This window comes from Nansenia antarctica, assembly GCF_963989245.1.
Source record: "Nansenia antarctica genome assembly, chromosome: 6".
NCBI lineage: Eukaryota > Metazoa > Chordata > Actinopteri > Argentiniformes > Microstomatidae > Nansenia > Nansenia antarctica.
The window spans coordinates 12,611,731-12,622,880 of record NC_137676.1 but is presented as its reverse complement, the minus strand read 5'-3'; the positions used below and the strand labels follow the sequence as shown (position 1 = coordinate 12,622,880).

Sequence of the window (11,150 nt, the reverse complement as noted above, 5' to 3'; positions counted from 1 at the left end):
TGTGTGAGAGAGAGAGAGAGAGAGAGGAGAGGTAGCTCTGGAAGGAATGTTGGTGAAGATTCCTCCATTCAGCATCTCTAGATGACTGCAAAAAACAATTGCTGAACAATATGAAACACAAGATAACAGGCAGATAACAAGATAACAGACGCTGATGATACAGTCAGTGCCGCAGCAGTCTTTTCTTTCCTTCAGGCGGTTACAATCCTTCACTTAAGAGGTATTTTCTCTCTTGCCAAGGTCAACATTCACGACCTCAGGCATTGTTTACCACTGTATCAAAACATTGACTCATCCTCAATGACAAGCTTTACCGGAGCACTTCCTGCTAGCTAGAGCATGAGAAAGCAAACTAATGAATGCTGAGTGATAGATATTTCAGAGTCCTGATAACTGTGGAGAATAGATTCTTAAATGGGTTTAGTTGTTGGTTGTATTACATTTGAGCGTGGAGAAAAGAAATGTGTGTTTAGATTATGAAAGAGCACAGATGCACAGTGCACACACAAACACACACACACACACACACACACACACACACACACACACACGCACACACACACACACACACACACTTTTAAAAGCACAAACAAAGCTGCTCAGCAAAGCTCAAGTAATTCATCTTTTGTGAAGGGAATAAAAAGTGAGTGAGTGAGCAAGGAGAGAGAGTGAGAGTGAGAGGGAGAGAGGAAAAGAGAAAGAGAGAGGAGGAAGAGGGAGAGTGAGAGAGAGAACATAATATGTATTATGTATATATATATATATTATAGAGGCACCAACGGTAAACTCTCAAGTGCTCAGAATGTTATAAATACATTCATAGCTGACTATAAAACCTACATAACATGCAGCCAATTTCTCATCTGATTACAAGGGAAATACCTACAAACAAGACAGATCTGCATAATGGGTTTGTTTTGAGCAGAAGGCTCTGATACCTCCCGGCCAAGGAAATGTCCTTGTGAGGAGAATCAGAGCTATCACACAATTACATCACACTGAGCAGAACCTTGTAGGGGTAGATAGTAGTGGGGTCATTATACACAGCTCAGTGAAAACATCCTTTATCAAGGTATTAAACTGACACAAAATGATCTAATTTGAGTATGTTTTGAAAGTAATTCGAAGGGCTCTGGTACATTGGAACGCTTGGAACATTGAGATTTAGCCGATCTTGGGACCTGGATTGGTACTCTGAGACTACAACTACAAATAGAGAAGGCAAGTGAGGTAAAACATACCATTGCCAGCACATCCATTGAAAGACTGACTTGTGTAACATGAGCCCAGTCCTCCAGTGGCTGTTTGTCACCATGCTCACAGCACTGTGTTGTCTCCTATTAGAGCGTGACTCAGGCTACACTCAGAAGGACTAGAGTTCTGGAGCAGTGAGGCCACCTGTCTGGAGACCATGGTAGTGCCGTTCTCTGGGGGTGCTGAGGTCAGAACCAGAGAGAGGTCAGGGGTCAGCACATGTCTGATGACTGCCACACAGCGTCTCGACCGTCCCTGGACCACCCCTGGACCACCGCCCGCATAGCGAGGGTCCGAACCCTCCCTGTACCCCTCGGCCCTCTTCCTGACCGCCCATCTCTCCAGAAACAGCTCCTGGACCCTCTGACGGAACTGCCGATCTCAGGCGTTGTCGATCACAATGTTCCACCCGCTGCTGCACTCCAGGATCCAAAACGCATAGAGGGAGAACCGGCACCAGGCGACGCCTACAACGCTCGCCACCACCAAAACCGCTGCTGGGGCCACCGAGGCAGACAGGAGGGCAGTGAGGATGAGGATGGTCTTGGCTGCTCGCAGGTAAGGACAACGCCGGGCCTGTGTGTGTGTGCAGAGCCTCACTGACAATGTTTTCGCGGCAGACGTAACAGACATGTGGAAGGTCACCAGGTTGACGAGGGAGGTGGCGCCCAGGAGAGAGAAGTCAATGACGGGGAAGAGGAACTTCATTTCATTTCAATTCATTCATTTTAATATTGGAGAAGAGACTGCTTTACTGATGCAGATTCACTTATCATAACTGGCTTCAAGTATAGCACAGTTATAGAATCAGCCTTCCCTTCTTAACCCTAACCCCTAACCCTACCTTTGAAGCATTATGGACGAAAACACTAAACTAACCTTTAGAACAAGAGTTTACACTCTACTTATACATTATAAACAACAGTCAAATCAGTTGATGTAAGTTGTTTTCAACATGTGTGATCTCATTGTTATGGCAGCCACATGATTCAGGTAGTGTTGAACAATATCTATGAGTGACTTCACCTAGATCTGAGAGAGAGAGAGAGAGAGAGAGAGAGAGAGAGAGAGAGAGAGAGAGAGAGAGAGAGAGAGAGAGAGAGGAGAGCTCTCTGCATTTTTTAGAGGCTTGCAGACCCAGCAGGGGTGAGATAAGGATATCCCTGAGGAATGTAAGACAGACCATATGGAAGACCCCCCCCACACACACACGCGCACACACACCAGGCATCTCCCAGAATCCCTATATCACCCTAAAATACAATCTCAGCACTGGCACCTCCATTTTAAACCACTTGTGGGTCTGTTGTCACTTCACTACTGCCCTAACCCTAACCTAACCCTAACCCTAACCTAACCTAACCCTAACCTAACCCTAACCTAACCCTAACCTAACCCTAACCCTAACCCTAACCCTAACCCAGGGGATAGATTGTGTAGGGAACAAGAGGAGATGAATGGATGGCATAACGTCCATAAGGACACGAGTGCTCTGTTAGCGAGCAGTATCAATAACAACAATCCTAACGTGAGAGCCTTCCATTTGTACGTTGAGGGGTATGATTGTGCCACTCAGTGCCATGGCAACATACAAACAAACAAACAATCAGGAAACACTTCTGTGTGCAACAGATGGGTGACAGTATTCAGCTGCAAAAACTCTATAATCACAAAAACACAAACAGGCAATAGTCACACTACTTAGCAATGAATTTTCTCCATCTCTTTTCATTAAGAGTTTAATTTTGTTGCCTCAACATATTTTATTTGCGGCACTAAGCCAGAAAACAAAAAAACAACATCAGACTTTCATCCCAGTACACAGTCACACGTCCCGAAAGTCATCCCCCTGTCGTTCTCGTGGAGAGAGAGAAAACAGGAGGATGCAGAGAAAACACAGATGGAAAAGTTCAGCGAAGATATCACTCTGAAATGCATTCGATACGCCTTGTTAGGCACAGATGTGACTGTCAATTACGTGACTGGCTTTACAGAACAACCATCTCTTGTGTTTGCATAAGGAGAAGACATCTGCATGTAAGTGGTGACTGGACTGTACACCATGTAGCCAATCTTGCTGCTCCACAATGGTCTGGTATTGCTGTTTTCTCTCTACAGTCGAGAGAAACAGAGCTGCCTTGCTAATAAATCAGCCAGGAACTAAATCTCTCTGTTTTGTGTTTTGGAAAATCAATCAGATTTCCATCCCCACATACTGTATGTCTTTTAATTATTTGACTACATACAATGGAGTAGTTGTATTCACCCCCCCATACTCAATCTCCCCTCTGCCCCGTCATCCACAGGAAGCCGTAGGAATGGTTCTGGCCCCAGGGGACAATACAGGCTGATGGGGCCAGAAGTGAAGGCTGTTTGGTCGCATCATCAACACTCTTTTCACAATGGATTGGCCACTCTTTTCACAATGGATTGAACCCCCACTACAACGACCAGAAAGGCATCTGTGGAGATCTTCAGGTGCACCTACACTGGATCAAAGTCAAACCTGTGAAAAGATGCACCATCAATGGCTACAATGTTGAACAATGCTCAATGCTGATATTTTATTGAACCTTTATTTCAGCAGGGAGTCCCATTGAGACCATAGTCTCTTTTACAAGGGATCCATGCACACAGTTTACAATAATACATAATACACATACAAAATGACAGCATAATAAAATCATGTCAAATGTCAAATTTAACCTGGTTAATTTCAGACACATACGACCATATTTAACAAAAGAGGCAGCCAAGCTCTTCATGCATGCCATGATCTTCTCCCATATATCATACTGTTTTACAAGCTGGTCACAAGCAAATGCAATAACTCTGAGGCCACTTGAGTCCCTTTACAAAAAACCATTAAAGACACTTGACCGAAAGGCCAATAGCTACCACCATTGTCATATAGTACAAAAGTAACATTTATTTAATTTTGTTAGTTTTAAACGTTTTGCAGATGCTTGCCTAATGTTTAAGGTTCTACATGGGCTTGCACCTCCTCCACTGAGTCAGTTTATAACTCAGAAGGATAGTAACAGCAGGGCAACAAGGGCAACTACTAGAGGACTGTGATGTACCATTTAGACGTAGTAAGTTTGGGCAAACAGTCTTCTCAGTCAGAGCCATCCATTACTGGAAAACCCTTCCTACTGATCTAAGCTTTCTAACTTTTAAACTTAAACTTAAGGGGTGGCTTAAACTAAACCAAATTTGTGATCATGAGTAATCATACTCATTTCAAGCACTCCTCGTAAACACTGTTTTTAATTATATTTGTCACTTTGTCATGTATCTGTGTACTTGTTTTGTACTGTATTGCAATGTTGCGTCATTTTGCTGTGCCTGCTTATCTTGTATTGTCTTGCTGTGTCTTGTATTGTCATGTAGTGTGTTGCCTGTTGTGTCGTTTTGTTGTGCTTGCTGATGTTTTTAATGACACTACACCATTCATTTTGTAATAACCTGCTCAGGGACTACAGATGGAAATTAGCTCATGAGCTAACTCTGGCGCATTTACATTGATGTGGAAACTGATTTGTTGTGCACTGTCCCTGGTAAATAAATAAATAAAATAAAATAAATAAAACACAATCAAGAAAAAACAAACACATTTTTCAACAAAGAGATCCGTAATGAAAACCTGAAACTGCCCTACTGGCACCAGAGCAACAAATTGAAACGTTCTCTGCAGATTGTTCCAGCAGTGTGGTGCACCACAACAAAAAGCACAGATTGACTATACAACAATACCTACAAAATGGAAATCATAGAAAATGTGTCATCTTTTGATATCAGTTGGAACCTTCTAGGGAATTGTGTTTCTAGGACAACCTGGATGTTGAACAGATAGTTACAGGCCATGACTTTGAATGTGAAAAGCAACAATACTTCAGCACAGTTCAAGAGTACATTTGAAATGCATGCTCAAATGCAAAACAGAGAAAAACACTATTGAAATGGTAATAGGACATTTCCACAGAGCACACAGGGACGTTGGCTGAACAATGCATTAAATCAGCACAGGAGACACGATTATTCAGAAGACTGTTATGAATAAAGGAACACATGACAGGAACAAATTATTATTGCCTTGTAAGTAAGTACATCAGTAAATCTGCAATCATGCTCTCTCTCTCCCTCTCCCTCTCTATATACTATATATATCTTTCTCTTCTTCTCTCTAAATAGGGTTTCATGGTTGAGTGGGAAGACTGATTTGTCCCTCAGGCTAAGAGTGGAGAACATCTGTTCTTTACTAAGAAGACTTCACGTTTAACGTCCTCTCTAGCTGTCGTGAGGTCATCTTGCTGTTACCAGGGAGAGGGTTTGATAGAAGTCTTATAAACCAAAAATAATGCAGAAAGCGCAACCTGTGAAACAATCACGAGTTCATGATGTTGTATGGAATGGAACTTACCAACGTACCAACAACCTGTTACTTTTACACACGCGCACACACACACACACACACACACACACACACACACACACACACACACACACACACACACACACACACACACACACACAATGGTCATTTGAGCAGAAGTCTATCATCAGTGTTTTCCTAGTACTGGATGACAACAATGATGGAACTTTCAACAATTTGCACAGATGTAAGTTTGTTGTTTTGGCCTCTAGATTTTCAGCACATGAGGAGAGCCACCATGAAGCACTGTGTCCTCCTATAACAATCACAGACATCCCTGGCTAGGGTTCCAAAATCAGATTAACTTGCAGTAATGTTCTGATCACTACACAATTGATTTATATGTAAGTAGGCCTTTGTATGTACAGGTATGTATGTATGCACTGTATCTCTCACTCTCTTTCTTCTTATAAGGAGAAAAAGAGTGAGAGAGCACCATGAGCCAGTGTGTATGTGTATGTTTATTATTTTCTTAACATAAAATTTGGCAGGACCAATAGATTCACTGAACAGTGTTCCATCTGTGTGGCCAACATGGTGTATGAATGATGAATAATAAGCTCGTTAGCCCTATGACTCCTCTAAGGAGTGTGAATGATATATGGCAGTACTACTTTCGCGTATGTCTCTGCTATTTGCTTTTTGTTTTTACAGCGGCCTTGCCCCGAATGACCTCCAGTCTGCACGGCGTCGGCGTGAACGACGCTCTAACGACGTGTGAACCTTCGGGCATTCCGGGACATTCCAGCGTGCCGAAACAATGGCGTCTTTGGACAGGTGCACACCTCTCCCGCGGTCGCGGAGGACATTTAACCCTGTTTTTTGCGATGCTAAATTGAGCTACTTAAAGCCGTTACATTCCAAACCTAATGGGCATAGCGGCTGGCACCTTAGTGTCTCTCACTTATCAGACCCTTTGGGTGGATATGAAAATAATAAGTCTAAAAATAATAAGAAAATAACCACCGAGACAGACCCAACGGTTAATTTCGTTGATTGTTGTTGACTGTTGTTGATCGAGGAGCACAATTCCAAAGCATTTCACTATATCAATTACGTCTGTAGCCTATGCGATGTGCGTGACAAATACAACTTGATTTGATTTGAATGAGACACAGGACACAGCAGCCTCAGACAGTGTCACCCTCTGTGTGAGCCGACCATGTCTTCAGGGGGTTAACCCGGGTTAACCTGGGTCGGTGCTAGAAGCGACGTGTAGTCTATTGTTTCTGCCGGCTCGGTTCATCATATCCCCTCGGCTCCACTGCGAACAGACGCGGGAGAACACCGCCTCTTTTCATCCAAACCGTGCAGAAGTGAAGGCATCGTCAACACTATTCTCACAATGCATTGGCCACTTAACATTAACCCCCTTTAACGACCAGAAAGGCCTCTGAGGAGATTTTGAGGTGCACCTACACTGGATCAGAGTCGAACCTGTGACAACTGTGTGGCATGCAATGTTGAATAATGCTCCATATACGTTCATATTGAAAATTAACCTATTTGCCCATTAACCCAAAATCATCTAAAAAACAGTCTATGACTTTGAAAAGCAACAATAGTCCAGTTCATGAGTGCATTTGAAATGCAATGCATGTTTAAAAATGCAAAACAGAGAAAAAGAAAAGCGACAGTAGTATATAATACAACTAGCCTATATATAAACGGGTGCATTTCATGGGACCTTGGACACTAGCGAGTTTTACAGCGTCATATTGTTTCTGCCGGCTCGGTTAATTTACCTCCTGGCTCCGCTGCGCACACATGCGGGAGAACAGCGCCTCTTTTCATCCAAACCGACCCGTTACCCGCTGAGTCTCGACGGGGACGGTATGAATGGAGAGCATGCTCCTTTGTATGGAGAAGGGCAAGAGAACGGTGCGCTTGTCCGCAGTGCATTAATAAAAATGTCCCCTGCTCAGCGTGTGGGTAAAAGCTGCCTTTGTGTATGGAACGTATATCACAGAGAGATTTAGTCATTTTTTTAACCAACGCAACAAAACATACCTCAACAGACACCACACAATCAATAGACCACCACATCACCACTAGACCACCACACCATCAATAGACACAGCCTCCCAGTCTTGATGCCACAGTACACCGCGAACCCTTTCCCTTGTATTGGGTTGACCTGAATTAGCAGAGAATATCTGATCATTTCATCATTCTGTGGTAGGCCTGTATCACATGATGTCGATCGGTAATGGAACATGCATGGACATGCATGGACCCTCGGTCTGAGGGTGAACACCGACAGAGGACGCTCTAGCCTCAGTTTGCAACGAATTCAGTTAATTGGGTCTCAAAAGTAATTTGTCCGTGTTGTGTAGTTCTGATGCAAAACATGAAATAGTTATAGTTTGGAATTAAAAAGCTTCAAGGAGGATACCTATATGTTTATTAGTAGCAGTCTGTTTTACGATTTATTTGGTGGATTTGGGCACAGTTTTGCTTGGAGACACGGGTGACAAGTGGACATTTACATCATCTGTCTGTTGAATGCGGTCTGTCTTTATTAATCGATCAGCAGCGACTCTATCAGTATGGCTCTGCAAGTCAATCGATTAGTCTCTATCGGGCGTGATGAGTGGCGCGTTTTCTGTGGTGGGTGTGTTTAGGGGCGGAGATGTCATCGCCCACCCCGCCCCCCCTCGGCCGCTATATCAGGGGACTGCCTCCCAACTTATCCATTAGCCCTTGGTCGATTAAATTATCCCTACATCAGGAATCTGCTTCACTCGAGGGGAAAAGGTTACTTTGGACTTCTGGAGTGGACGACCATTCCGAGCTGCGTTGCTGTTTTGAGCGGTGCGTAAAGACGGTATCTCGGGGCGCATTGATTGATTCTGTCTGTTCTTGCCTTGATATTTCATTCGGGACACCACCCTGCAAGAGACACGTTATTCTTCACTGTGAATAACAGAAGAAACCCAGGATCTTCAAAAATGCCTCGGTCATTCCTGGTCAAGAAGTATTTCACGAACAAGAAGCCAAATTACAGCGAGTTGGAAAGCCAGAATGGTAGGTTTTGTTTTACTCAACTTTTATTAATTCTGTCTTGTAAGTTGTCTAAATTTGGCTTGTAAGTTGTGCTGTATATATTTTAAACGATGTTGTCTGTTAATGTTTTATATTCTCTATATACATACAAATATACGCTTATGTCATTATTGTGGTGTAACGGTTTGGTGTCACACCGCGGGGTAGGCGAGAGTGCGCTCCAAATCTGGTGACGAATTACACTGTCCCGTTGAATGACAAGCCTAGATTTAGAACAAATTACAGCCACATGATCCTGTTTAACTGTCGGGATCACGTCCCCCTCCAGTGTTTTTGCGACCCCGTGGCCATAAGCTGCGGAAATAGCGCTTAATAGGCCATAGTTTGTGTGGAGCCAGGGAGGCAGACAGGGACAATACGTCTGTGAGGAACGTCGTGTCAACATCGACACCTCTTTTGTGGAGGTGACCAAAAGCCACACAGAAAAGGATTCACATTTTATTGGTGCCACTTTAAGTCTGGAGAAGGACATGGTGTGTGTGTGTGTGTGTGTGTGTGTGTGTGTGTGTGTGTGTGTGTGTGTGTGTGTGTGTGTGTGTGTAAGAGAGAGAGAGAACTTGGTGGTCACACATCTCCTAATGGGGCCACAGTAGAGGCAAGTGTTTCCCCTGGTGAATTGGAACATTTGTTAATCGAATAAACGGGCTTGGTCAGGGTCAGGTCTGTTCTGAATACAGAGAATGTGACTGTAACAGGACACTGAGAATGAAAACAAGTTAAGTGTGTAATTAGATTACTGGTCGTGGAAGTGAAAAACCACCTGACTCACATATTTTTTCTCCACTATCTCTTTCGCTCTCTCAGCAGTTATTCCAGAGCGCTATCCTCTCGCTGAGCTTCCAATGAGGGACAACAGCTCTGCCCTGACCTGCTACCCCACCGTCCCGGTCTTCAACATGGACTCCCTGCCCTCACCTCTCTCCCCTATCACCCCCTGCTCCCCGACTCTCCCCCCCTCCCCGACGGGACCCCTGGACCTCAGCAGCTCCCCCTCCAGCAGCAGTGGAGAGGAGGAGGACGAGGGCGGCCGCACCTCAGAAGAGCCCCCAAGCCCTGAACCCCCCCACCGCCTCTATCACTGCCTGAACTGCACCAAGAGCTACAGCAGCCCCTCCGCCCTGAGCAGGCACCAGCTGTCCCACTGCCCCAGGGGGGGCCAGGCTCTCTCCGTCCCCAGCACGGTCTCACCTCGCCCAGCCTTCCACTGCAAACACTGCCCTAAGGAGTACACCAGCCTGGGGGCCCTGAAGATGCACATCCGTTCACACACTCTGCCGTGTGTGTGTCCCACGTGTGGAAAGGCTTTCTCCAGACCATGGCTGCTTAGAGGACACATCCGCACACACACCGGTGAGTGGTTACAGTTTAACACTACTATTACTATTTCTTTTATTTCACCTTTATTTATACATGGGGAAACACATCAAGGCCGATTTTGCAGGTGCACCCAGTCCACGATACTTGATCATACATTTAAAAAGTTAAATAATCACATTATAAAAATGATTCCCCGGGTAGCCTTTACCTGTCTGTTGTAAGGGTGATTGGTCAGTCATTGATATTCATTGATGGCTATTGGCTTCTGGCGGTAAACAAATGTTGTTGCTCAGCATGGCTCTTATCTTATCTTAGCCCCTCTGTGTTTATGCGTGAAAAAAACATCAGTCCAAAGAACCCTGAATTAGCCCTGAAGAATTAGCATGGAGCTCCTAGTTAGGTCGTTAGAATATAATCTATTGTCCCAGGTGATTTATCATTAGAAAAACAATGACTACGGTAGCGACTCAAGACATTGTGAAAGGCCATTTTTTCTGAGACCCTGAGTCTCCTTAGTTCTACCTCTAAACCTCTAACCTTACTGCAATGCTAACCATGTTCTCTCTCTCTCTCTCTCTCTCTCTCTCTCTCTCTCTCTCTCTCTCTCTCTCTCTCTCTCTCTCTCTCTCAGGTGAGCGCCCATTCTCCTGCCAGCACTGTAACCGCGCGTTTGCGGACCGCTCCAACCTGAGGGCCCACCTGCAGACCCACTCCGAGGTGAAGAAGTACCAGTGTGGCTCTTGCTCTCGCACCTTCAGCCGCATGTCCCTGCTGCACAAGCACAGCGCCTCCGGCTGCTGCCCTGCCTCCTAGGAGTGGACAGGACACACCGTGCTGGCCCTCCCGGTGCTCCAGATGGCCGGTCAGTCCGCTAATGCTGGCCAGCTATTGGGAAGGGATAGGGCTCGGTGAGCCACAAGGACCAACCAAGAGGACATTTGGAAGGGAATGGACTACCCCCCCCTCCCCCTATGGAGCACCCCTCCACCTCAGGCCTCCAGACACACCAGGGGGGAACTGAAAGGACAGCAGGCAGTGTGGCTGCCTACCAGAGATGTCTTTGTAGCATGATTCACTC

At 45.1% G+C, this 11,150-nt stretch overlaps 1 protein-coding gene across 1 annotated transcript; it reads left to right on the top strand.

Annotated features, from left to right (window-relative positions):
* Positions 1-8,640: 8,640 nt before the first annotated feature.
* On the top strand, positions 8,641-10,885 carry snai1b (snail family zinc finger 1b; the record flags this gene model as incomplete). Its single annotated transcript, XM_080535267.1, has 3 exons — positions 8,641-8,716; positions 9,560-10,105; positions 10,704-10,885. The coding sequence occupies 3 exons, from the start codon at positions 8,641-8,643 to the stop codon at positions 10,883-10,885; spliced, it is 804 nt and encodes a 267-aa protein (XP_080391393.1).
* Positions 10,886-11,150: the final 265 nt, after the last annotated feature.